Raw genomic sequence first — 27,108 nt, 5'->3', positions numbered from 1 at the left:
ATGTAACGAACGTCACGGAGCAGGTACCAAGCACATGAGGGTGTGAAGGAATGATATCAGATGGAGAGGCTCAGGGGCACTCCCTGGGGCAGGAGACGTTCCAGCCGAATTTTGAGATGATGGATAGAAGCCCATCAGAGAGGGGAGGAGTCCGCCGAGCAAAAGAGGCCAAATGCACACAAAGGCCCAGAGCAGGAAGTGTCGTTGTACCCGATGCTTCCTGCGTGCTCGTGTATGAGCGCTGCCCACGGTGTGCCATCTCAGTGCACGCTCCCGCCCACCCTGAGAGGTAAGGTACAGTGAGGAGACAGCGTCGGCGGGGACAAGCACCTTGCCCAGGGTCACGCAGCTAGAAATTGACAAGGCGGGACTTGAACCTGGCTCTGCATGGGCTCACGGCCCACCCTAGGCAAGAAAGACAGATGAAGGGTGCTGAATGCCAGCGTGGTTTGCCCAGCACAGTATAGAGGATACGGGGACCTTCTAATGTATGTTTCTGTTCTGTCCCTAGACGTTTATAAACAAGTACAATGAGCATTTTCAGTAGAGTGTTGTCATAATTAAATGACTTAGAAGAACAGTGCTGACTTTGCTTGTTTATGACTATCTATATCAGAGATCTTTACGGAGCACTCTTGTATCCAATGTTTGATGCACATAACTCTATGATTAGTTCAGTAAAACAGCTGAAGCTAACCTCTCTTCTTCTCCCCTTGGCCATCCGTTCTTAGAGACGGTGCTTCTTGGGCCCTCGATATTAAGATGATTATTGGGACTTGCAAGCACTGCTGTCTGGAGAGAGTTAAGGCATTTTCTAGAAGAGAAAGCCTGTAGGCAGTGGGGAGTCATGGTCGGCTTCTAAGAGCGGGGGCCATGGTCGGATGAGTGTCTAAGAAAGGCCATGGTGGCTGGAGGGAGGTGAGGCCAGGGCAGGGAGAGTGAGGAGGCAGCCACTGCATTTCTGTCGGGGGGTTAAGGGAATGCCTGATCTCAGGGCTGGAGCAGAAAGGCTGGGTGTGGGGAGGGACGGGTAGTAAGAATCAGCAGGACTTCGTGGCAAGTTGGCCACAGGGGACAGGGTTGCCTAAGACACTGCTCTGCTGGTTTCTGGTCCTTGAAGAATGGGTGATGATAATGGAGGAGTCAGGGGCTGATGAGCTCAGTTTGGGACACAGCAGGAAGGTCTGTAGCAGACTACTCAACTCTGGGCCCCAGTTCTCCTAGGGGCTTCATGGGTGTTAACCACACAGGCACCCATGCGGAAAGAGACCACCACAGAGGGAACCTGGAGGGGCCGCCACACCCTGGGGTCCAGAGAGCCTGGGGGACTTGCCTGTGGCCACATAGCAGATCTCATGGGCAGGGCGGGGCCTCCTGACTCTCAGCCATTCTCCCTCTACCCTGCAACGAGGGAGGGCCCTTCTTTCCAACAAGCACCCAGAAATAGTGGGCTCGAGTTACCAGGCAAACCAGGGTTGGAATTGGTCTAAATGGAAGACAGCCAGATGTGCTAAGCTGGACTTAAGTCCTGGGGGCAGAAGGGGGCACAGAAATGTTTGCATGGAAGGACTTCCTGAGTGGCGAGGCCCAAGTGCGTGGCCCTTGGCCAGCCCAGCTTAACGCAAGACGAAGTTCAGGGATTTGAGAGGGACGGCTGTGTCACAGACCTCCATGGACAGTGCTCACTGCACGCAAAGAAGCAGGCAGCAGAGAGTCCAGGGTTGTTTTCTCTCGAGGGTGTAAGGGGGTGGGGATACAGGGCGTGGGGTTCACAGCACCCATGAAAGCGGAGGAGTGTTCCCAGGGCTTGTGACCTGCCTGGGTGGCCACCCTCGCCTCTTCCGAGATGGCCAAGGGCAGGGAGACCTACGGGCTGAACAAGGTCTAAGAGAGACACAGCTGCTCCCTCCAGCTCACAGACAGATGAGGAACCTAGACCCAGAGTTCCACCCTGCAGGGCATGGCTCTCTCCCCCAGGAGGACCCTGCTGCCTTTCTCTCTTTTTTTCCAGGGAGCCCTGGGAACTGGGGACTCCTCCAATCTGAGAGCAGCTCCCCTGCGCAACGTGCTCACTTGTCGAGAACGACATCCAGCTTCCTCAACCACTCATTCAACAGACATTCCTCTATTGCCTGCCAGGCACTGTTCTCAGCTCTGGGGACCCAGCGGGGAACAAAGCAGACAGCCTCCAGGGAGCTCCCAGGCCCCGCTGCTGGCGCAGTCAGGGCCCTGATTTCCCACAGAAGCACCAGTCCCACCAGGCCTCCCCAGGGCCAGACAGGGTGCATCCCTGTCCCGGGGCTTCCCTGAGGCTGATGCTCACCCCCTTCTCTGCCCGCAGGGGGGACTGGCTACTGAGCTTCGTGTACCGCACGTCCTCAGTGCAGCTGCGCGTGGCTGGCCTGCAGCCAGTGGAGCTACAGGACAAGAGGATGGAGAATGTGGACCTGTCCTCTGTCGTGAGTACCGCCCGTCCCTCCCGGGGCGCTGGGTTCCCAGTGGGGCCGATTCATTACTGCAGCTCAGCAAGGCCCACCCGTGGAGCCCAGCCCCAGCCCACTTCACCCAGAGGAGGGGGATCAGAACGTGCTTGGGAAGCGGTAACACCTACTTATGGCGCCATCCTTGTGCCCGGGTTTTATCACCAAGCCCTTTACACATTATCTCTAATCCTCAAGCAGCCTCAGGCGGGTATTATTATCCCCATTTCACAGACCAGGACACTGAGGCTTAGGAAAGTTCCTATCATAACTGGTAATGAATAGCTTGCGTTTGAACCCCCAGAGCCCATGCTCTGGCCCCTACATTACTGACCCAGCCCTCCCCCCGCTCTTTCTCCCACTATCCCCACCCCCAGCTCTCCCACCCCAGATGACTAGTCAGGACAGCCTGTTTGTCCCAGAAGTAACCAGAGGACACAGGTGAAATGCAGAGCGGGAAACGTGTGTTCCAAGGACCGTGACCTTGGAAGCATCTGGGCAGTTTATTTAAAATGCAGATCCCTGGGCTCCCCTGCCCAGGCCTTCTAGATCCATCTCTAGGAATGGAACCTGTGAGTCTGCAATTAAACATATACCCCAAGGGCCGGCCGAGTAGCTCAGTTGGTTAAGAGCTCGCTCAAGAGTTTGAGCTCTGAGCAATAGTTCGATTCCTGGCCCGAGCTGAGCTGCTGCTGAGCTGCCAACAGATGGCAGGATGGCTCAGCTAAAAATAAAAAAACATATTCCCCAACGATGCTTAACATCTGTGACTAGGCTGGACTACAGGTGCAGACAGTTCAAAAGAATTCCTTCTGGTAATGGCGGGGAAGGGGGCCACCTGAGCAGCCATACACACCTAATATGAGTTTCTCGATGCACCTTTCAGGCTTGAAGGAACCTTGTCCACCTGTGCACAGCTATCATAAGGAGTTAATGGCTTCACGTATGGAAACTTTCAATGCCAGCTCTGCCCTGAGCCTTTTGCAGGCATTGGTATCCCCATTGTACAGATGAGCACACTGAGGCTCTGAGAGGCTAAGGGACTTGCCCAGGGTCACACAGCAGGAACATGGCAGAGCAGGACTCAAACCCAGGGGTGAAGCAGTGGGCATCGCCCCTGTTCAGGTAGACGTGAGAAACAGCAGGAGAGCTGCCTGCTACCAGGAGGGCGAGGGTAACAAGCTACAGTTACATCCACAAGCAGAGTCCAGCCCGTGATGCAAAGTGAGAATAAGAACTTTGGTTTCCAATTATTACATTCTTGGCCGTCATTTATCAAGTGCTTCCCAAGCGTAACCCAGTTTCCTCAAGTTCCACATGAGGAGAGTTGGAGCCGGCTGCACCATCCTGCCTGAAAGCAGATGAACCAGACCCCTCCCTGGGCGCCTGAAAATCCCCTGGGGGAGGGGCAGTCTGGAGGACTGGCTTCTCCCCTCAGCCTGCCCCAACGACCCCCCACTGCACTTTGATGGTGGATGAAGCTGCGTGCCTTGACCCCTCCCCTCCCAGCACAGCTGACACTGGGCTGCATGTTTATTGAAACTTGACTGGGGAAATTCTAGCACAAAAAACAAAACCAAAACTTGATCAGGCACTGCTGCGGCTGAAGCCCATGGGCCATGGCCTTGCCCGAGGTCCCCTGGGATTCTCACTCACCCTGCCACCATGTTGCTGGGGCCAACTCATCTGCACTTATATCTTTGTTCCCCCAAACTCCCTGGACCCTAGCAGACAAGTTCTAACCTGCCCGAGGAACACAAATGGAGCAGCCTGTGCCTTCCTAACTGGGGGCTTTGGGGCTGCTGGCGGCCCAAGAACAAGAGGAGTTTCTAGACTCATCCATGCATGAAACTGATCAGTCCTGGTTAAAGAGACAGGCTTCCCCGGACAGACATGAGCTCCTAGCCCCTGAGCCAGAGGAAGCCTTTAAGATCATCTTTATCCCTGATAGACTTGCTTCATATGATGTAAACCTCACAACAGCCCCCTGTAGTAGGTCGTAGGCATCCCAAGTCACAGACTGGAAAACTGAGACTTGAGAGGATGGACTCACGTAGCCGGAGAGTCATAGATCTGGACTCTGAAACCAGGTCCAGAGCCTGTGCTGTCCACCTCCCTGTGGGAGTGAGGTAAGCCAGGTAACAAGAACAGGAAACCACAGATAACAAGACTCAGAGCGATGCCTCCTGACCCATGTTCAGCCGTCTCTGTCCTATTTGAGGGTCCCGATACCTTCAAGGGAGAAGGGGAGAACTGACTTTGTGCCTCACCACCCCAAGAGTCTCCCTCTGCCAGAAGAATCAAACATGAAAAGGAATAGCTAAAAGTTCCTTTTAACTGAAAACCCCCTTTAAATGCCACAAAGCCCTTGCAAGATCTAATTTCTACCCCAGGAAGCCTGAATAGGATACACTGGGAAGAGCACAGCATTTGGTACCAGAGAGGCCTGGCCTAGAATCCTGGCTTGGCCACTGGTACACTGGCTGTGTGACCTTGGGTCGATTACTTAACCTCTCTGTGCCTCAATTCCTTCATCTATGAAATGGGGAGAATCACCTACTTTCCAGCCTATGTGAGATGCTTCCGCACAGTAGGCCCTCCTTTCATACTAGTTCCCTCCTCTCCTGCCTCTGCCACCACTTTCAGTTCTGCCTTTTGGACCAGCAGACTTCTCCTCCTGGGATGATTTCATGGCAGCTTCCCAGCTCTTGCCTAATAATAGCTCTTTATCACATTAGGAGCACATCACAAAAAGCAGTGCTTTCCTCTTTTGACTAATTAGAGTAATTAGCCTTGCCTTTGTACCACCCTTCTGTTTTCCTTGAAAATTCTTGCTGGAAGAGAAGTTGCTGGCAAACGAGTTTCCATTGCGGCTGTTGGGAGAAGCACTGGCTGCTCTGTGCTCGGAGCAGAGACTTACAGGATCCGGACACAGGCTGGGCCTTTTGGGAATTACCTCAGACGTCAGTCACCCTCTCCAAACATGGTCTGAGGTGGCTCCTGATCTCAGGACAAGCCTGAGCCAGGAATGAGTAAAGGACTGGCCCTGTCGCAGGTAGGGGCATCTCAGGGTGAATGAAACAGACAAAGCCAGGCTGCCTCCCAGTATGGGGACTGGGCTACAGCAGGCAGGGGACGCTGCCACCCCAGGGGCCAACTCATGAGGCTCCTGAGGGTCTCTGAACCCTTCATGTCCAAAGGAAATGCCAGCTGGCTTCTAGAACTTAGCACAGGCATGATATAAAATACACTCAGTATTAATAATGATAGCAGCATGTGCCAGGCACTGCTCTACATGCTTTGCAGATCTTATGTCATTTGATCCTCATAGCTGTATAGCTATCCCATGAAGTAGGGATAATAACCCCATTATACAGATGTATAAACTGAGGCTGCAGGAGGGGACACTGCACGTGAGTGATAGAGCCAGATGAACCCAGGGAGCCTACCGCAGAGCCCACATTCACACATCTCTGACTTTCGGTCAGTGACCTCTAATTCAAGACCAGGAAGCCTGTTCCATGTATTATCTCATTGAATCCTCGCAAGCATGGTGGAGGTGTCTATATTAGCCCCATTTTGTAGATAAGGAAACTGAGGCCCAAGCGGTAAAGGAACTCAAAGGGACCTGATAGGCTTGGAAGGAGTTGGGCAGCCGGTAATGTCCACCCTCCATGGAAAGACACTACCCCACCTTGACCTCTATTCTGAGCCCAGGGATCTAAAAAGCCCCTTATATATGTGCATACATGTGTGTATTTTCACTGAATACTGTTTAAAGGGGTTGTTAAAGGAACACAAAGTAGGCAGGTTCTGGTTATGAGAAAATAACAAAACTGTACAGGGAGCTATCTTTTTGTGTTCTTGAAAGATCATTTGAAACACCCAGTGTGATTTGTGATTCAAATGGAAATACAGATGTTACCAGATGGGCCTTTATATTGTTTTAGCCTCCCCAGTGTTTTCCTGTCTTCTTTTTAAACGAAAACCTTCCTCTCCGGCCTTGAAGGAATGTGCTTATCTTATATTTTGTTTGCCTTTGACACTAAAGCAGACCCCCTAGATTGGCTGGGAGGGCACGAAGCAGATCTGAGCTATGCAGCTTCTGCACACAGCATCTGAAGCAAGGCACATGGCTTTCCTCTTCACGTGCTGTGTTTCATTGAGCAATCCCCTACCCCTCTCTGGGCTTCACTTTCCTCCTCTGTAAAATGAGAATGATTTTTAGAATCTCCTCTCCCCGACTGATTTTCTGTTGAAGAAAATAGACCAAATTCTAATCACACCCCTACTTTTCATTCACTGACACATCCCAGCACAAAAATGGGGGTGTTTCTATTCTCAGAGGGAAAAGGTGGGCACTTCTGAGTTCTTGACCCTTGTCAGTGAAGATCCAGCTCCACATTACAGAGGCGTAGCTGAAGTGGCTTAAACGTACAAGAGTTGATGCTGTCATATAAGAAAAGGCCATACTAGGCAGTTCAGGACTAGTATGGTGGCTCCACAGTCTTCAGGGGCCAAAATTCCCTTATTCTTGCTCCTCTGCAAGCAAGCAAGTGGACTTAGTGAGCCAGCTTATGGCCCAAGATGGCTGCTCAAGCTCTGGCCATCATGTCTCAATTCCAGCCAGCAAGAAAAAGGAAATGCGGGCTGGCCGAGTGGCGCATTGGTTGAGAGCTGGTTTGGGACGCCAGAGGGCCCCGGTTCGGATCCCACATATGAGGGCCAGTGACACTGCTCTCTACAGCTAAGATGCTGAACAACAGCTCGACCTGGAGTTGGGTTGCTGTGAGTCGCCGGCGTAGGCTGCAGCCCCTGCTGCAGTGGGTTGCCATGGGCTACCGTATGTAGCCAGCAGCCAGCGTGAGCGGGCAGCAGCTGCTGTGAGTGGCTGTCCAGAAGCCGGCGACTGATCTGCCTCACCCGGGAAGAGCGCAATGATGGTGCCAACTTGGGCCAGTGAAGCAACGTCCTCCACAACTAGACTGAAGAACAAAACGACAGCAACTTGTCTGTTCCCCTACCCCCAATTCCCCAGCGCTGTTCCCATCCCCTAATTCCCCAATAAAAATCTTAAAAAAAAATAAAAATAAAAGGAAATGCAGGGAGAAGAAGAACACTGCCCCTTTTAAAGAGACTTCCTGGGAGCGCCACGTAACACTACTGCTTCATCTCATTGGCCAGAACTTGTCACAGCACTACACTTAGCTGCAAGGGAGGCTGGGGGATGTACCCAGCTATAAATTGGGAGACAGTGAACTGTAGATTCCCTGCAGTCCGTGCCACAGCTCTATTTTCAATTTCGGGGCCTCACCGAGGGGAACCTTCACAACAGCACTCTGATGTAGCTACTCTTATTGTCCCCATTTTACAGCTGAGGCAAGTGGAGGTCAGAGGGCTAAAGCAGCTTGCTCAAGGCCCCAGAGCTGGTGAGCAGCACAGCTGTTCTGCTGTAACTTGCAGGCTCTGCAGGCCAAGAATGAGAACTGCCACTCCAACTTCTATTGGGAGATTCCCTCCTGCCCCCAGAGGACCCAGGTTCTATAGAGAAACTTCCTTCACCTTTATTTAATGAGTTCTAGAGCAGCCTTGAACCTAGAGACTTCCCACCCCACTCTGGATTTTAGATTCATGGAGAGTTGGAGTCATGGCATTGGTGACTGAGGGAGAAGGTGAGGCCCAGGAGCTTAGCTTGGGGCCCTGAGGAGGCCAGGCTCTGCCCACCCACCGGGACCCTCACTCACTGTCTTCCTGCAGGTCAGTGGCCACCTGGACTATGCCAAGCAGATGGACGTCATCCTGAAGGCCGTGGGCATCCACACCAAGCCAGGCTGGGAAGAAAAGGGGCTCCTGCTGGCCTCCAGCAGCCTGCCCCAAGAGGAGCCTCGCCAAGCAGCAGCTGCCTCCTTCTCAGACAAGACCACTGACCAGGATGGGCAAGCCCAGGGTCCGGCACCCGGAGACACCCCCAAAGTGGCCACATCCTCTGACCCCAGCCAAGCCCAGGTGCCAACAGAGCTGGACCAATCTGATGGTGCCTCCCTTCCTGCTGCTGCCAGCCCTGCTGAGAGGCCCCAGATCTGCAGCCATGGTGTGCAGCCCAACCCACTGGGCTGTCCCACCTGTGCCAGCGAGAACCAGGAGTCCTGCCCAGGGTTGGAATGACCCCAAATGGGGACTTGAGCCGTCTTCCCAAATTTCCATATGCAGCGCTCTCTTACCCCCTCCATCAGGCTCCCTGCATGAGCTCTGAAGAAGTTCCACCAGTGCCTTTCCTAAATTGAAGGCTTTGGGATTCAAAACCAAGGAATTGAAAAGAGAGAGAATCAGGGAGACCGTGGTCCCTCTCTGGGGAAGCGAGGCCAGAGCCTGCAAAGTCAACCAGGCACAATGGAGAGCCTCAGGACTACCAGCCGTGGGCCTCCAGTACTTCAGGTCGCAGCTGTGAGGTCTGGCTGTCCATCTGGAGGTCCAGGAGGGCTCTCTGGGGCCTGAGGCTCCCACCCGCCACTCTCCCCTGGCCTCAGGAAAGCCAGGTGTCTGCCTGCTCTTTCATCCACTGTAGGGCTGCCCATCAGCCCATAGGCACCACCAACGCACATACAGGGTAAGCGCAAGTGGGGAGCGGATGCAGGTGGGGAGCAGGCAGCTCACTCTCTGCCCTTAGGAGATCCGATCAGATCTGCCACACACAGCCATGCAAGCTGTGCACTGCACAACTAGAGGTAGCAGTCACACAGACGTGACATGGGGGGGGGCATCCCCCAAAGTTGTGCTACATGGTGGCCCTGGATGTAATTGTAATAGGGCATAGTAAGTAAATGCTGAATCTGTGTGCGGTATGGGTGGGAACTGGGCCTGGGGCAGGAATGAATTACATGTTCCTGTAGCAGGAACAGAGGTAATGAAGATTATGAAAATAAAGAATAATAATAGATACTACTTACTATTTACCATGTATGGAATGCTTACATGGAGTGTCTCAGTTGACCCTCACAACAACCCTATGAGGTAGCTACTATTATTGTCTTCATTTTACACCTGCAGATATTGAGGCCCAGAGAGGGTAGGTAACCTGTTCAAGGTCACACAGCTGGTCAGTCTCAAACTCCAGCCAGTCAGCCTCCAGAGCCCAAGCTCTTAGCTATTGTGTCTGCATCCGTGGGAACCTTCCCCTTTGTTCCTCCCACTGTCCCAGGGTCAGAGAGAATCCCCCCCCACCACCCATTGTGCAGATGGGGAAATCAAGACCTAAGCAAAAAAAGTATTAAGCTCTGGAGGAGCCAGGGGGAAGAGGAGAGGAGGAGGAATTAGAGTGTTGGAGCTGAGCTGGTCCTTGGGGGTATGTATATTGGTTTGTTCCTTCAACAAATATTTACAGAACTTCTGCTACTATTAGTCCAAACAACCCATGTCACCCATGGAAAGCTAAAGCCCTGAGAGGGAAAATGTCTTTGCTGAGGTCCCAGAGCAAATTAGGGGCCGAGTCTGGACCAGAATCCAGACACCTGTGCCCAGGGTCGCTTGCCACTTCACCAGCTGCTTCCCAATCTGAGCGGTCCCCCAAGCAAATCCAGTCCACTCCACAGTCACTACTTTCAGGAAGCCAGTGTTTATTGAGAGTCCACTCAGGCAGGCCTGGGGGCAGAACGGAAGCCCCAACAAGCACCGTGACTCCTCTATGGCCAGCAGCCAGGGCCGGAGTCGAGTCTAATCAGCACCAAGGAGAGCGCCAGGCCACGCGTGGAGTTTGGGCTGATGGAACTTGGGGGGAGTGTAAGGAAGACCTCAGACTGACAAGGAACCTACAGCAGGTGAACTGTAGGAACTGAGTACCCCGTCAAAAAATAAATTAAAAAGCAGACCCCTGTACCAGGGTTCACCTGCCTGCCCGAGGGCACCAACCCACACTAGAGACATCTCCTCTTCAACTCTACTGACCCAAGTGCCACTACTTCCATTTCCCTCAGGGACCCAGGGAAGGCCAGAAGGAGGTGGGGCAAGGGGCCGGTTCTGTCCCCCTCGGCTGGTTCCCTTCTAGGTCGAAGGAAGCCCAAGGCAGAGGAATACCCATCCCAGATGTTGAGCCAGAAACCAGTAGTCGCCTCTTTGCCCCTGGAAAGGCAATGCAGCAGCCTGGGTGCTGGGGTGGGGCTGAAAAAGATTAAAAAATAATGGGAACAAATAGCCATTCTCCGCCCATAGCCAGAGGCCAGGGGGCTGGATGTCCAGGTGTTATAACAACAGCGGGACCTATGACGTCCTGTGAGGCAGGCATTGTTACCACATGCTGCAGGTGGGATGACAGGCTCAGAGAGGTTACATAACCTGCGCAAGAGTTAGAAAATAGTAGCACAGAGATTCAAACTTATGCCTGCCTGACTCCCAGGTTCATGGGTTTTCTGTGAGGCCACCGACATCCTGAGGGGCTGGCTGGTCCAAAAACTGTCCAGCAAACCATCCTCAGGGTAAAGATCATCTAAACCAGCACATCTCAAACAAATGTGCACACAAGTCACCAGGGACCTTGCTAACACTCAGATTCTGACTCCGCAGGTCTGGGGTGGGGAAAGAGGTGTGCATTTTTAACACACTCCCAGGAGGTGAAAGCCCACAAACTACACTTAGATAAGCAAGGGATCCAACACTGTGCTAATCCATCTCTGCAGACGGAGGCATCCCTCCTAGGCAATCTGATAGAATATGCAAAAGAGATGATTGTCTTCTTTCTAATCTGAACCAAGAGGTCTTTTGCCCCATTCCTAGAGCCCTCCAACCATCCTCTATACACAGCCACAAGTTACACTCAGCAATGGTGCATCCTGGAGAAAACTAACAGAGCCAGCTGTTATCCCTCAAGTGGGGGATCTGGGGTGGGCACGGGGGGCTGATTCAGTGCACCGCAGTGGAACTCAGAGGGCTCCCAGGAGATCTGCAGTCTCCTGGCCTCAGCCAAGAGCTGGCCCAAGGCCTTGGGGACTTGCTTCCACCCAGTCCGGCTGCCCGGTGACGAGCTCCAAACCCGGATCAGTTCGTGGGGGCACCAAGCGGATGGAGCCGCAGCTTGGGCTCCACAGGATCAATGTTGAAGAAGTTGACCACAGCAGAAGTCCTGGCAGATGGCGGGGGGTCCCGGGCGGGCTCTCCCGGCAGCAGCAGCTGGGCTGTGAGCTGCAGGCCTGAGGAGCCTCCCGAGCCTGGATCAGAGTCCGAGTCAGAGTCCGGGGGCAGGGACAGGGGCAGCACGTGCTGCAAGCTTAGGCCCGGCCGGGGGCCACTGTGAGAGGTACGCATGGAGGGTGAGGCCAGGCTGGCCCGGTGCTCCTGGGGACAGTGGGGACACAAAAGGAGCCTGCCCAGGGCCCGCTTGAAGTCCCGCATGAAGAGTGGGTAGATGATGGGGTTCATGGTGCTGTTACAGTAACCCAGCCATGTGAGGACATCGAAGAGGCCTGGGGAGATGCAGTCGCACACAGCCTGGAGGGATGGAGGAGGTCACGCCTGGTCCCGGGGAGGGACACAGACCACCCCACCCAGCACGTCTGGGACAGACACACACAAACACATACACCAGGAGAGGCAGCCCAACCTCCTCCCTCTCCGTGTCTGGGCTGGGGCGGGGGGGCTCAGGGCCTCCCCAGCAAGGCTTGGACTCACCTGCCCCCCGCAGTGGCATTACCTGGGCTATGTTGGCCACAAAGAACGGCAGCCAGGTCACGAAGAACATGCCCAGCAGAATGCCTAGTGTCAGGCTGGCCTTCAAGGCCTTCCTGCTGTGCTTGGTGGCCAGCCGCCTGCTGTCAGCCGACTCCACCCCTGGGCGTGGGGTCCTGGGCACCTGGAGAAAGAAAGGCCATGTGAGTCAGCTGCGAAAGAGTCCCAGTCTGACTCTGATCCCAGCCACAGACTGAGCCTCAGTCCTAATTCTAGACTGAACCCTAATACCAGCAATAAACTGTGCCCTGACCCTTGACTGAACCCCAACTGTCCTAGACTGAGGCCTGACCCAGACTCCAAACCAACTCCTGCTCACTGTCCTAGACTGACCCCTGATATAATACCTACCATAGATTGAGCCCTATTTTACCAAGGTCTCAAACTGAGCCTCAACCCTGGACCCGTCTGAGCCAACCTTAACCCCAGACTGTGCCCTGACCCAGCGGTAGACTGACCCCTGATCCTGACCCAGGACTTCACAAGGAGCTCTAGGAAATGCAGTGAAATAGGGCAACGCTGCTCCAAACACACATCAGACAGTTCAGAAGACTCCACCCTTCATGCAAAGGACAACTCTATACGGGCCAACACACACAACTGAGCACCTCCCAAAGCCTTCAGCACTGCAAGGATTAGCTGCACTTAAAAAGTACTTGACCAAAGAGGCCCTGTTACTGTCCAGGGCTCGGCAATCTCTCCGTATATGGGTTCTCTTCATATTTTGGAGTAACAGTTTTGCTTGCATTGTTACCCTCACACTCCACAAAATAAAGTGTTAAAAAAAAGTGCACAGAGCAAATGTTTACAATGAAATCTATTATAAATTACTAGGGGTGCTAGTGACCTTGGCATTTTACAGCTCAGATGATGCTGTGGACTGGCAGATGTCTCCATTCCCAAACATACATTTCAAGAGCAGGGGTGTAGGGGAGAGAGAGAGGAAAAAGGAGCAGCCATTGAATGGTGGACATGGGGATGAGGAGGTTAGGATCTGACTTTGCACATTGCAGACTGGCAGTCGCAAAACATGAAAAGACTCTGAACCAGATGATCCTTTAGTCCAGCAGTAACTTTTTTAACCTCATGAGCCCATTAGAGATCTAATGAAATCTACAAGTCTGATCCCCAGAAAACTAAAAGCTTATACATTTTTACACACACACACACACACACACACACACACAAATCCCCACATTTCCAGAGTGTTCTGAGACCACCATGAACCTCTAGGGGTCCATGAAAGCTGAGATGTGAAGTTCTCCTCTAAACCATGCATTGTAAACAATTTGGATTTTCATACATGAGGTTTACACAAAGTGAGACCCACCTATATTCAGAATTTAAGTAAAAATCAGTGTGCAGAGGTGTGCACAATTCATTGAGCTATGTAAAGGGTGTAGGTGCTGCCAGGGAACACACCTGGGCTTTGAAAGCCAGGAATTCCCCCCCAACATGTCCTAAACCGCACGAGAGAGCCCAGTTCAGTTCATGAAGCACAGTGATGGGTAGGGAAGAGAGAGACGAAAGAGTCAGAAGGAGGCAGGAAGGGAACCCGATTCCCTGGCAACCTTCGCAGATGGAAAGGGGGTGGAAGAGGCACAGCTAAGATGTGTCAGTCCCAGAGAGCACCAAAGCCACCCCCGAACCCCGCTCTCAGGTGCACGAGCTCCCCTCCAGCAGCCCTGTTCTTCCCATCCACCTTCTCAGAGTAGCCCGAATTGGTTCTTGTCCATGGTGCTGAAACGCCAGCTCCATACTATTTTTCTATAGGATCAGGAGGTCTAATTCTGGAATGGTGGGCAGGAGACGGGATATGAAGCACACTGTAACTCCCACCCCTCAGTGTGTTTGCCCAGGTGAAGTCTGCTTATATGAATATCAAAGGCAAATTCACAAAAGCAGCCACAGCGAGGATCTTGCTCTCTCCCCTCTGTCTTGGTGGGGCGGCTTTGGGCAGAAGCAAGTGATCTGACTTCAAATCATGCCTCTACCACTTACTCGCTCTGTGATCTTGAGCCAGCCTCTGTGCCCACATCTGTTAAGTGGGAGAAACAATACTCAGCTTACGGAGTCGCTGTGAGGCTGTGGATAATAAATGCGCGCACTATCCAACACAGAGTAAGTGCTCAATGCATGGTAGCCCTGAATCAGCCATGGAGTGTGTATGAGCCTGGAGAAATTTTAGCCCCCTCGGGAGCCCTGTCCTCCTGCCAGCAGCTCTGGCTCCCTAGAGCAGCACAGACATCAGGACAAATGCTCTGACTCACCATGCTGTAGCCAGGGAGGGAAACAGGATCTGCTTTCTCTTTTTTCTTGTCATTTTCTCTCCTCCAGAGTGGTCTCCATATGGTTTCTGTGGCCCCATCATGGTCAGCCTGAAGGAGAAGTTTCTGCTTCTCCAAAATAATCTCCTAAGATCTGCCATGGCTTTGAATTTCTGCCATCAATGGGGACAGAAAATAGGGTGGGGGGGCACTGTCTCCAGGAGACCCCGCCCATGCAAGTACCCCTCTGACCCCTGATGACCTGGGAGGGGGAAGCCACGAGACAGCCTTGATCTTGTCAGAGCTCCAGAGCACCAGGGAGCTGAGACACTTGGGGAGATATCTTGGGGGCAATCAGCAGGGGAGGGGACTCCAGAGATGGAGTTAAAGATAATCTGAGGCTCCCTCTCTAATCTTCCTGGGAGCAAGCCCGAGTTTTCTTTCACCTCTTCTCCCCAAAAAGTTGACCCAAGAACACAGGCAAAAGAAAGAGAGAAGGAAACGGAGGCTCAGAAAAAGTAGGGGACCTTCCCAAGGTTATATTGTGTCAGTACAAAGCCTCAAACCAAAATACCAGTGACCCTAAATCAGCACGATGATCCCCATTTACTGAGCACTTACTATGCACCAGCATTTGATATTCCTTATGCCACTCAATCTTTATGGGAAGTGGGTATTCTCTCCATTCTCTCCATTTGACAAGATTCAGAGAAGTAAAATAACGTGCCAGGAGTCAACAGCAGATAAGTGTTGAGTCAGGAATTCATGGTCATTTCTGGCTCCAGAAACTGCAATTCTTCCAGCCCACCATGCTGCTTCTACTTGGGCCAATGGCATCCATGGGCCACAGTCAGAGAGGGGTTATAGAAACCCCACTAATGTCACTGAGAGGCCTTCATGGACCAGAAGCCAAGGGTAACCACCAGCCCACACCCTGGGATCTGGTTGGTGCCAATTTCCCCCTCCCACTCCTCTCTGCCCCACAGTCACCCCACGGTCTTTCATGGCCACATTCTGTTGTTTGCATGTCCCTTATACACGTCCATGACATGTGTCACTGTCAGAGGACAGCCACCTGGAGGACAATATGGCAGTGCCCTTCCAGGAGGCAATTCCACTTACGGGTTCCTATGTTCATAAACACCTGTACACACATCTGTACACTCAGCATATACAAAAATGTGTACCACATCACTATTACGATAGGAACAAATTGGAAATGGCCTAAATCTCCATCCAAAGGACAGTGGTTAAATACACCATGGGACATCCCACTGCAGAATACTACACAGGTGTTTAAAAGACTAAATCGATCAAATGGAAAGATTTCCAAGACGCTTTAAGTGATAGTGGCAAGTTGCAAAACAACACAGCAGGATTCCATTTGTTTAAGAAAATGCACAAAACACTAAATTTCTTTAGGTACATAAACAAATATGTAAACAGAAAAAAGACTAGATAGCCATACCCTAAATTAATGAGTGTCCCTGGCAGTAGAAGGTGATTGGATGGAAGTCGGAGGGGTCTTCTACTTTATCTCTGTATTTGGATTTTTATTTTAAAATGTATCTATGTAGTCCCTTGTGGAATTTAAATTATTTATGATCATCTAATTGTTCCATGAGGATTACAAGGCAGGCCCTGGAGCCAGACTACCTGGTTTCAAATCATGGTTCTGTTACTAACTAGCTGAATGACCTTTGGCAAGGTACTTCACCTCTCTGAGCCTCAGTTTTCTCACCTGCAAAATGGCAGTCATAATGGCATCTACCCCATAGGGTTGTAGTAAGGGTTAAATAAGATAACATACAGAGAGTTACTCGATCCGTGCCTGGCACGTATAGGTACCGTGTACGTGTTAGCTATACTGCTGTTGATGTTACAAGTGCCCAGCTTAGCTCTTTGACAATGGTGATGATGCCACTGGTGGCAGCAATGGTGTTGTTTTTTTCCCCTAGAAAGGCCCAAAAGGGGTGAGCTCCTAGAACCATATGTTTTACCACAAGGGGAAAAGAGAGGAACATTTGTTGAGCACTTACTAAGTGCCAGGTTCACATATATTATCTCTTTGGTTCTTCAAACAGCCTCAAGTGATAAGCAGTATTACCCCTGGAGTAGAGGGAGGTGAAGGACTTGTCATAATTCATCCGGATGCGATGGAAAAGAGGCAGGATTTGAACCCATGGCCAGCCAGACACACAAGCTCCTGTACCCGGCCCTGGCAGCACCAGGTCGCCTCATTCCCAGCAGCAGACAAGCCTGCCATGCTCCACACTGCTCCTCCATCAGCCTCTCCCCGGTTTGGCCCCCTCCTTTTCCTCCAAGATATTTCTGTGATCACAGCCTCCTCCTCTGAGGAGGAGGAAGCAGAGATGGAGGGGAAGTTGGGTTGCTAAGACAGAATGATGCAGAGTTGGGTGAGGGGGGTGGGAAAAGCTGGGGAGGAGGGAACGGAGAATAAATTGATGGGAGAGGAGAGGAAGATAGGGGGATGCAGAAGGGAGGAGGAGAATGGGATGAGATGGAACAGAAAGCGAGAAGGGTGGGAGAAGGGGAGAAAGACGAGGGGCAGAAGAAGGCAGCGGGGAGAGGGCTGTGGACCACAGAAACACAGGACTCTTGGCAGACAGAGAAGCTGAGAAAGCAGAACCTCCCAGCGAGGCCTCCTGCTGCTGCTCCCCACCAGACAGTGCTCCCACACTGCTCCCTCTGGGACCTCCCAAGAAGGAGCCCATTCCCACACAGGCACACACCTTTCTCTCTCTCCCTCCCCCTGCCCTGGCAGCATCTCACTCTGACACCACTACCTCCCACACCTCCCCGCTCCATCCCCAGCCCACAGTTCCTGCCTCAGCTATAAGCATGACCCCCTTTCTCACAGTCCCTGGGGTGGGGAAGACCTGGCTGAAACCACTGAGCCAAGCAGTGGCTTTTTAAAAGCCTGTTCATGCAAATAGGCAGAGGTGGGGGGCAGGGAGAGATAAAGTGCTCAAGCCTGCTCACCTCCCATGTCCTCCACCCCAGAGGCTCTGGGACTCTGGGGGCCTATTCCCATCTTCCTTCCCTCTGTGGTGAAGCTGGAGGCTGGATCAGGGAAGGGAGCGAAGGGCTAAGCGGGGCTGAAAACAGGAGGAAAGGAGTCCGATGCACCCCACGTTTTGCTCATTCTCATAGGTTCCTGTAGGTCCAGGCATTGAGAGAGCCTCCACCACCATGCTGGTCTCCTGAACAGGCCAGCTCAAGTGGGAGGAAAGGGGTCATGACCCAGGGGGCCAGAGTAGAGGTGACATCCCAAAAGCAAATTCCCCAAACACAGGCAATTCTCCAGGCCACAATAGGCGCCAGAAGGCCAAGCTCAGGAGCCACTCGCGAGGGCTGCCGGCCATTCGAGCTGCCCATGGCAGCTTCATGGCAGCCCACGGCAGCCCAGCTCCAGGTTGAGCCGTTGTTCATAATTTTAGCTATAGAGGGCACAGCTTACTGGTGCAGCTTACTGGCCCATGTGGGAATCGAACCAGCAGCCCTGCTGTTCAGAGCTCTCACTCTAACCAACTGAACTATCTGGCTGCCCAGGAACTAAGTGATTCTGCAAGCCAGGGTAGTGGTGAGGTCTGACACTTCCACATTTAATCCAAGAAAAAAAGGCTTTCCAGAAAGTGGGAGGAATTAGCATAGACACATTTCTGGCTTGAAGGGCCCGTTCTGCCTCGGAGGCAGGGTGCTGGTCTAAATGACCCATGAAGACTCCTCCCAGCATTTGGTTTCAGGGCTTACTATATGCCCTCTGTGCTTCAGTTTGCAAACATACGCACAGCGAATGATAGATTCTGAATTTCACTGGGTGAGGCACCCCTCTTATAAGCTCCATAGCCCTCATCATGATAAGGTTTCGTGATCAATGTCTGTCCCCACAACTAGAACACAGATTTCAAGAGGGCAGGACCTTCTCGGTCCTGTTCATCACCACATCCACAGCCTAGAACAGCTCCCACACAAAGTAGGTACTCAACACTGTGTTACGGAGCAAATGAATTAAGGTACTAAACAGCATGGGATCCATCAGCCACAGGAACTGACTCAAAGGAGTGGGGGAAAAGGAAGCCAAGTGAATAGGGGCTGAATCGCCAGCTCTGTGAAGCTCTGTGTTCACTTCATTCCTTCCATCAACAGGCACCAAGCACTTAGGATATGCCAGGCGCTGTTTCAGGTGCTGGGAATACAGCCGTAAACAAGGAGCCAAGTTCCGGCCCTCGTAGAATTTACATTCTAGTAGGAGGAAACAAACAGCAGATAAATAAATGGGAAAGTATCTAACATGCCAGGTGGTAGTAAGTGCTGCTGAGAACAATAACTCAGGAAATTAGGACCAAAGGGGGTCTGGGGAAGTGTGGCAGTTACTTGTTACTCTTGATCAACAACTGAGCAGAGGCCAGAAGAAAGCGATTAAAATTGCAGAGAGAACCACATGGAGACGTAGGAAAAGGGCACTCCAGGCAGAAGGAACAGCAAGTGCAAAGGTCCTGAGGCAGGAGGGCGTGTGTTTGCTGTGCTCAAGGAATAGCCAAGAGGCCAGTGTGGCTGAAACAGAAACAGTGAAGAAGGCGAGGAGGCCAGAGGAGCAGAGGGCTCGGGGACATGAGACGTGAGGCCACAGGAGCCGAGGAACGACAGGACAGGACTTGCATCTTAAAAGCATTGCTCTCTTGGGGCGGCTGGGTGGCTCAGTTGGTTAGAGCATGTGCTCTGAGCAACAGGGTTGCCAGTTCGATTCCCACATGGGCCAGTGAGCTGCGCCCTCTGCAACTAGATTGAAAACAGCGACTGGACTTGGAGCGGAGCTACGCCCTCCACAACTAAGATTGAAGGACAACAGCTTGACTTGGAGCTGATGGGTCCTGGAAAAACACACTGTTCCCCAATAAAGTTTAAAAAAATAAAAAAGCATTGTTCCGGCTGCTGTGTAAGGTTGAAAGGGAGCAAGAATGGAATCAGGAAGTCAGTGGACAAATGCTGCAGGCTCAGCCTGACCTGTGGCCCGGGGCAGCAACGGAGGCCAGAAGCGGCCGCGTGTATTGAAAGTAGAGATGAGAGGACATGATGCGCAGTGTGAGAAAAAGAGAGGAATCCAGGCTGCCTCTACGGTTCTTGGCCTGAGCAACTGGAAGCATGGAGTTGCCATTAACTGATACAAGGAAGACTTGGGGGGACTGGGGCTGGGCCCAGAGTTCTGTTTGGGGCATGTTAACTAAGCAGCCCAGGCTGGAAGTCATCAACCCGCAGGTGGTATTTCCAGTCATGAGACAAGATGTGAATGTGGCAAAAGAGCACGGAGGTCAGAGGAATGAGGCCCAGGGAGGCCACAGGTGGGGGCAGGGCAGGAGAAGCCAGCAGAGGAGGCTGAGACGGCACAGCCAGTGAAGCAGACGGACACGAGGTGGTGGCCCTGAGGCAGTGTTTTAAGAGAGTGGAAACACTCACACGGAGGCTTTGGCATCCGCCAGATCTGAGCTTGAACCTCACTAGCCAGCTATGCCACCTTGGGCGAGTCACCTCCCCTCTCCCTGAACCTCAGTTTCCCCATCTGTCAAACAGGGATGGCGGTAGTACTTGCCTCGTTGGGTGTGTGGGGATTAGCTCAGCTCGGTGCCTGGCACGTAGTGAGTGCTCAAAGACTGCGGGGCTGGAGCAGTTAGCACCTGGGAGGACTCCTTCCCAGGTTCGGAGGCCACAGGTTCAGGTTCAAGCCTTCATGGACAGAACATCTGTGTGTCACAGGCCCCACTGGAACCAAGAATCCAGACCTCTCCCATCCCAACCTCACCAAGACCGGCCAACTTCTCCCATCCTTAGTCACTAAGCAGAGCTCCCCACAGTGTGGGATGGGAGGTGACTTGAGGGGGTAAGTGGACACCCCGTGAACTAACTGAGTCACAGAGTGGGAACGTTAGTCACAGTTCCCATCCAGCTCTTCTGGTTACACCCTGAGAAAGCCTCACAGCGATGCTACTGCGTCTTTAACATCCATCCTAACACTTAACAAACAGGAAGCAGGCCGGCTCCGTCACTTCAGCCATGCAAGCTGGACATCAATAGCCCGGCCGGGCTCTGCAGCCTCACTGGAGCTGTGTCTGATCACCTTCTATTTATGGCAAAGATATTGATTTTCCATTTCAGGAAGACAGAAGTTTTCTTTCTAAACAAATCCATGGAAGTAAAAAGATAAATGAGATGATTTCAAGAAAAGGCTAAGTGCATATGAAGTGGCTTGAGGAGTGTGTGGGGGCTGGGTGGAGGGAATAGTGAGCCAGGTATCCCAAGGTGGCTCCTTTTGCTTGAAGTGTGGGAAATGCTCCTTTACAAGAATCCAGAGAAAGAATGGGGCTAGCCCATGGCAGCCATTCTACAGCTCAAGAACCAAGTCAGTCACAGTCACCTGCTGAGACTCAAGAATATTCTCCAATGAGCACAGATACTGGGAGGGACAGGCCTGCAGCAGGACCTTTAGCCCACCAAGGGCCCCACCCTAGCTGATCCACCAGCTGTGGCACTAGGATGGGATAAACAAGACTGCTCATAAGACTGATAGTCTTTCAGCCCTCAGCCAGTTCCCCATCACCCAGTGACCCCAAGACAGCCCACCATCCGGCAGGAGCCTCCTCCACCCGAGGCTACACCAAGATAAACCTCGAGAGTCCAGTTGGAACCTTCCTTAGGGCTTGCGACCTAGTCCTCTGGGGCTCAGGCCTGGTCAGTCTCAGCCCCCATCCCTCAGGTAGACAATAGGGCTTGGGCGCTGTGTGGCCTGGATGACAAGCGCAAGCGCTCCCCTTCTCGACACTGCAGGGCCTTGCGCTAAGAGCACCTACCCCATTCACAAAGACACCCGGCCCCTGTGGAGCTTACATGAGAGTGGGGGAGACAGACCGTGAACAAGTCAAGAAATAAACTGGGGATCCAGCTAGGGAATGACAGAGTGGGGGAGGGCAGGTGCGTCTGCAGACAGTGGTCAGGGATGGCCTCTTGGAGGAGGTGATTTGTGAGTGAAAAAGTCGGGCAAGGGCAGCTCTGGGGGGAAACATTCCAGGCAGAGGGAACAGCAAGTGCAAAGACCTTGGCACAGAAGTCAGTCTGGTACTTTCTAGAAACCACCAGAAGGACCACGTGGTTGGTGCAGAGACGGAGGCAGGGGGTGAAATGGGAGGTTGGCAGGGTGGGATCCTGACAAGGGTCTCCTCCATCTTGACAGCAATGGGGAGCCACTGAGGGGAGTGGCATGATCACTTTTTTCATAATTGCTGTGGCTCCTGTACAGAAAATAGATGGGAGTGGGTCTGGAGTGGATACAGGGGGAGCCAGCAGGAGACTACCGAAGGCTCCCAGGTAAGAAGCAATGGTGGTTTGGGTTGGGAAGGTGGCATTGGAGATGGCCAATGTTTAGGAGGCAGCCCCAACAGGTCTCACTAATGAATCCCGTGAGCATGAGGGAGACAAATTATCCCTAAGTTTCTGGCGTGTGAAGCCATGATGGTGCCATTTGCCATCCTGGGGAAGACAGGAGAGGAGCAGGTGGGAGAGATGGGACGCCCTGAATTCCCTGTTGCATGTTATCTTCCAGAAACCTGCCTCATGCTGATGGAGCTGTCCTGTGGACAATCAGGCACTGAGTCTGGAGTTCAGAAGAAAAGGTGGGAGCTGAGAATGGCCACTTGGAGGCGGCCAGCAAGTGTATGTTAAGCGGTGGATGCCCCGTAAGTACCAAGCGCTGCTCACTCCTCTCCATCCCACAAGCCATGGTCTCCCTGTGCACCCCGGGTACCTGCAGCGTCTCCAAGGCCTGGCCGGCCGTGCCGGTGGTGAGGGAAGCCACCTGCAAGGCCTGCTTGCGGGCGGCCAGTAGGATCCTGCAGTAGGTGAAGCAGATAGCGCCTGAGGGCAGGAAGAAGGTGAGGCCCGATGCCACGAGGACGAAGGGCAGGCTAGCCAGCAGGCGGCACTGGCCGGGGGCGGGTGCCCGCGCGCGGCCCAGCTCGTGCCAGCCCAGCAGCAGGGGCAGGAAGGAGGCGAGCGCTGCGAGGCTCCAAGCGCCCAGGACTAGAGCCAGGGCGCGCGGGGGCGTCATGCGCAGCTTGTAGCGCAGCGGCGAGAGGATGAGCAGATAGCGGTCCAAGCTGATAAGGCAGAGGTTGAGGATGGAAGCGCTGCAGCACATCACGTCGAAGGCGGCCCAGAGCTGGCAGAGGCCACGCGCCAGCACCCAGCGCCCGTACAGCGCGTTCAGCATGGCCGGCGGCATCACCACCAGCCCCACCATCAGGTCCGACGTGAAGAGCGACACCAGGAAGAAGTTGGACGTGTTGCGCAGCGCTCGCTGCGTGCAGATAAGCGCTATGAGCAGCGAGTTGGCCACCGCCGTCAGTGCGATGACCACACATAGCGCAGCTGCTACCCAGCCGCTGCCCACCGGGTCCGACGCCAGCCCCGACCCCCAGTCGGGGGTGCTATTGTGGGCAGGGCCAGGCTCTGGGACCATGGGGGCGGGGGATGGGCTGCAGGGCCGTGAGGCCCGGGAGGGGTCCTGAGGACCAGCGAGAAGCCACAGTCAAGGACCTGGAAGAGTGGAGGCTGGAGGGGTGTCGGTGAGAACAGACCCCCCCTAATGGGGTCAGGTGGGAAGAAAGGGACAGGGCGCTAGGTCAACGGGAAGCGAGTGGGAGGGGATGGAGAGGGGTTCGTTCCGTATAGTCGCGGGACAGGGACGCCCGGGTCAAACCGGTAGGAAGTTTGGGAGGGGGCCCCTGATGAGGAGCAGAGCGCCTTAGGGGGGGGCGAGCAGAGAGTCAGGAGGATGGGGAGGGGACGCCAGACGACTCTCGAGGTTAGATGGGTGGGAGCAGAGCCCTCGGAGGAGCGGCAAGATTGACGCGAGGGCGCCTGCCTGGGGCAAAGACCCGGGGAAGTGGGAACCGAGGGCGAATCGGGGCAAGCGCCCCCACGGCAGGTAGGCGTGTGGGGGCGCGAGGGCCGGAGCCGTAGTGCTTGGGGTCGCGGGTGGCGGCCCACGGGCCAGAGCAAAGCCCCTGGCGGGGAAGGCAGATCGCACAGCCAGTGCAGAGGCTCCCTCGCGGCGTGCGAGGGGACGCCGGGCGGGCCGGGGGTACAGAAGGGGCAGCGACAGCGCCTCCGCCCCCTCCCCACCCAGCCGCCGAGTCGCGGGCCCCACTCCGGCCGGCGTTTGGTACCTGGGGCGCTCAGCGCTGCTCCGCAGCCGGCGATTGCGGCAGATGCCGAGGGGCTGCGAGAGGAAGAGGCGGCCGCGGGCCGGGCAGGCGCCCAGAGAGCACCGGAGGCTCCGCGAGCGGCCGGCGCGCGCTGAGGAGCCGGCGGACGCTGCCAGGAGCGCGCGGTCCCCGCGCGGAGGAACCTGCGCCCCGCCCTGCGGTGGGCGGGGAGAGCCGAGCCTCCGCCTCGCAGGTAGGCGGGGTCCCAGTCCCCCAGGCTTGTGGAGGGTCGATTAGATCTGAGAGCGCCAGCTGCTCCAGGTCGCCTCCCCAGATGTGGCTGCCTCCACAGCCCTGCATACCCATCCCCAACGCACAAGTGGCAGCGGCGCCGCAGAAGGAACTTAGAGGAGGGGGCTGTGACCTGCCTTTATCCAGAACTGCCCCCCAATGCGGGGCTGCCCACCCGCAGCGGGGGTCACCACATTCCAGGGGGAGCCCGTTGGGAGATATTGGGCAGATCACTTGACAGCCATATGTGTACACATATGTATATATATTATAATAACCTGGATACTTTCTTCAAACCTTTAAACAGCAGGTTACCTTCTCAGGGTCTTTCGAGCAAAACCATCCCCCGACAGCGCCACGCACTAAGGATGAGATTTCTGACCTGTTGGTACGCCCAGTTTAACGGAGCATGAACCGACTGGGGAAACCCCAGGCCAGGTCGGGTAGAGTCACTGCAGGTAAAGGGGTAGGACGAGGCACCTCAAGGTGTGATCCAGCTGTGTATCCCATCCTCTGGCTAGGAAGAGTCTCTACTGAACACTTCACAGATTAATATTGTAGAGTCCATCCATTAATTCCACAAACATTTACTGAGCACCTACTAGGTGTCAGACACTGTTTCAACCAATTGGGACACGACAGTAACCAAAACAGAGATCCCAACTTCATGGAATTTACATTCTAGTAGAAGACAGACAATAAACAATAAGCAAGACAGACAATAAACAATAAGCATAATAGATGCTTAGTCAATGAAGCATATATGATATCCTGTGCTAAGGGTGAGGTTAGGGCCCTGAGGCTTCCAATAGAGGCGGGTCACTACCGATGGACAAAAAGAGCAGCTGTTCAGTAATTAGATGTTTGTCCTGCCATATATATAGGTCAAAAAAGGTTACTTCTGGTGATAGCTCTTATTATGGGCAAGACTCCAATTTTAAATTCTTTAAGGGAGAGGTACAAGTTTCTGTTGAGCCCACAGCTTCGATTGTCTTTAGCTCAAAAGATCCTGGGTGCCACAGAGGCACATCTTGGGGCAACTCGTTCTGATCCCCTACAGCTCCCCCATATAAGGGTCCTGCTATGTTGCAGGGGCTTTATTAAATTATTCCAACCTCTACAATAATGCTGAGAGATAGACGTTAAACTGGGGTTCAGCAAGGCCAAGGGCCTCACCCAAGGTCACCAGCAACAGGTGATCAAGTGGAATTGAAACTTGGGTCTGCCCAACACCCAAGGCAGAGAAACCTCAAGACCCTACAGCACCCCTCACGCACCCCTGAGCCATTATTTGGTGCTCAGAGCCCCAGCTTTGCCCACAGATGGATCTTTGCAGCAGAAGGAGGAGGCCTACCAACCCTCCCAATACCACCTGCACCACTGTGACAATTTCTGCCAGGTCCCAAGGAACAGGGTGTAGCACACACAGCACGGGCTGAAAGTCATAAAGACCACACTTGGGGTCTCATTTCTGCTGCTTACCAGCTCTGTGGACTTAGGACCCACAGCTCCATCTCCCTGGGTCACCATTTTCTCATATGCAATAGTTACTAGAGCAATACAGCACCCACCTCACAGGGTTGTTGAGGGGATGAAATGACCCTGGTGTAATCTGTAAACTTTACAGTGCTGTGTCAGTACCAGCTGTTGGCCTCAGTGTTCCCATCTGTGCAATGGGAATGCGTTCAGCTCTGCAGAAATTCCTTCAGCCCAGCACTCCTGGTTGAACAACAGCAAACCCTAAGGTGCTGTGTACAACAGACTTTGGAGCCCAGTGACCTGAGTTCATAACCCTGATTCTGCTCCTTGCTCTATGAACTTGGCAAAGCCTCTTCAGTTCTCTACTACTATGAAACTAGGGTAGTGAAGATGTGAACAGAATGAGTATTTAAACCATTTCACACAGCTTTGAAATATTAGTGGTATATAGTGGGATAGAATATTATTAATAGTCTGTCTGCGTTAGCTTTTGCTGTAATGTTTGATAGCCTTTATTTAAATTTAAAAAAAACTAAAGAAAACATGACAAAAGTGTTAATGTTTGTTTATCCTGGGTGATAGATTCACAGGTGTTTGTTATATGACGATCTGTACTTTGCTATATAATTAAAAAATAATTTTTTCCAAGTGTGGGCCTAAGTGGTGATGCCACCTTGTGGCCACACCATTATCTTGAGTTGAAGAACTTTTCAGAAGTCCCATGTGTGTTCCGAAGTTTTTCTTTTCTGTCATGGGTTGATAATGTCCTAGACCTCCTTCACATTTCAGGGTAGAGAGGGACCTTCAAGGATGCTTAGCCTTTGTTTGCTTGCTTTTAACCACAGGTTGTTCTCTCCCTAGAGGAGAAAGGTGGTGCCACAATGGGACAGCTGAGTCTTAGGAAGTCCTCTGCCCCAGGCCTCCATTCCTGTCAGTACACAGAGGACAAGGAAATGGAGAAACTGAGGTTCAGGGAGGGTGTAAGGCCTGCCCATAGCTGCTCTCACGGAAGACATTGACCAACTCTGTAAACTCCATGAGGACAGAGATTTGCAGGTTTTGTTCACTGCTGTATCCTCAGCACGTTAGGCTGTCAGTAAATATATAAGGCGTGATAAAAAAAATATGGTGAATGCTGCTGCCGAGTGCCATCCAATGGAAAGGTGATGGTAATTGTGTTTTTTGACCTTAATGGAATTATGCAAGCTGAGTTTGTACCCAGGAAACACCACGGTGAACTCTGAATATTATAAGGGCTTATTAGAGTGTTTAAGAAACAATGTGCATAGAAAACGTCCTGAGAAATGGGCAAACAGTTTCATCCTTCATTATGACAACGCTCTGTGTCACACATCGCTCCTGGTATGGCAATTTCTGTCAAATGAAAACATTACGGTGTGTCCTCATCCACCTTATTCACCGGATCTGGCACCATGCAACTTCTGGCTCTTCCCCAAAGTCAAAATGACCATGAATGGTAAACATTTTGAATCGATCGATTCAGGACATCGAGGCAGCCACGAAGGAGCAATTAAAAACACTCATGAAAGAGGACTTCCAGGACTGCTTCAGAAAGTGGCAAGAACGATGGGATAAGTGTGTTCAAACCGAGGTGGGTATTTTGAGGGGGATTAATGACAATGTGTCTTTTACTGTAAT

The 27,108-nt window shown here is 52.9% G+C and overlaps 2 protein-coding genes across 3 annotated transcripts in view; one reads left to right on the top strand and one right to left on the bottom strand.

Annotated features, from left to right (window-relative positions):
* TMCO4 (transmembrane and coiled-coil domains 4) overlaps positions 1–9,430 on the top strand; it is an 88,190-nt gene extending 78,760 nt beyond the window's left edge. The window contains exons 13-14 of the mRNA XM_019666654.1: positions 2,342–2,459; positions 8,238–9,430. Coding sequence (XP_019522199.1) covers positions 2,342–2,459; positions 8,238–8,645 — 526 coding nt within the window. The 3' untranslated portion in view covers positions 8,646–9,430. The remainder of the gene's footprint in view (positions 1–2,341; positions 2,460–8,237) is intronic.
* A 110-nt stretch (positions 9,431–9,540) lies between these two features.
* On the bottom strand, positions 9,541–23,766 carry HTR6 (5-hydroxytryptamine receptor 6). 2 transcript variants are annotated; one of them, XM_019666692.1, is made up of 4 exons: positions 23,701–23,766; positions 22,278–22,829; positions 12,160–12,318; positions 9,541–11,957 (listed from the first exon to the last, which is right to left on the bottom strand). In XM_019666692.1, the coding sequence occupies exons 2-4, from the start codon at positions 22,770–22,772 to the stop codon at positions 11,508–11,510; spliced, it is 1,104 nt and encodes a 367-aa protein (XP_019522237.1). In that variant the 5' UTR covers positions 22,773–22,829; positions 23,701–23,766; the 3' UTR covers positions 9,541–11,507. The 2 variants fall into 2 exon arrangements, with proteins under 2 accessions (XP_019522237.1, XP_019522236.1); XM_019666691.1 differs by lacking the exon at positions 23,701–23,766 and having other exon boundaries at positions 22,278–23,015.
* Between the last annotated feature and the right edge of the window lie 3,342 nt (positions 23,767–27,108).

The sequence above is a fragment of the Hipposideros armiger genome, unplaced genomic scaffold (assembly GCF_001890085.2).
Source record: "Hipposideros armiger isolate ML-2016 unplaced genomic scaffold, ASM189008v1 scaffold_477, whole genome shotgun sequence".
Taxonomy (NCBI): domain Eukaryota; kingdom Metazoa; phylum Chordata; class Mammalia; order Chiroptera; family Hipposideridae; genus Hipposideros; species Hipposideros armiger.
Note: the sequence above shows the minus strand (reverse complement) of the source record. Positions and strands in the feature narration are given on the sequence as shown.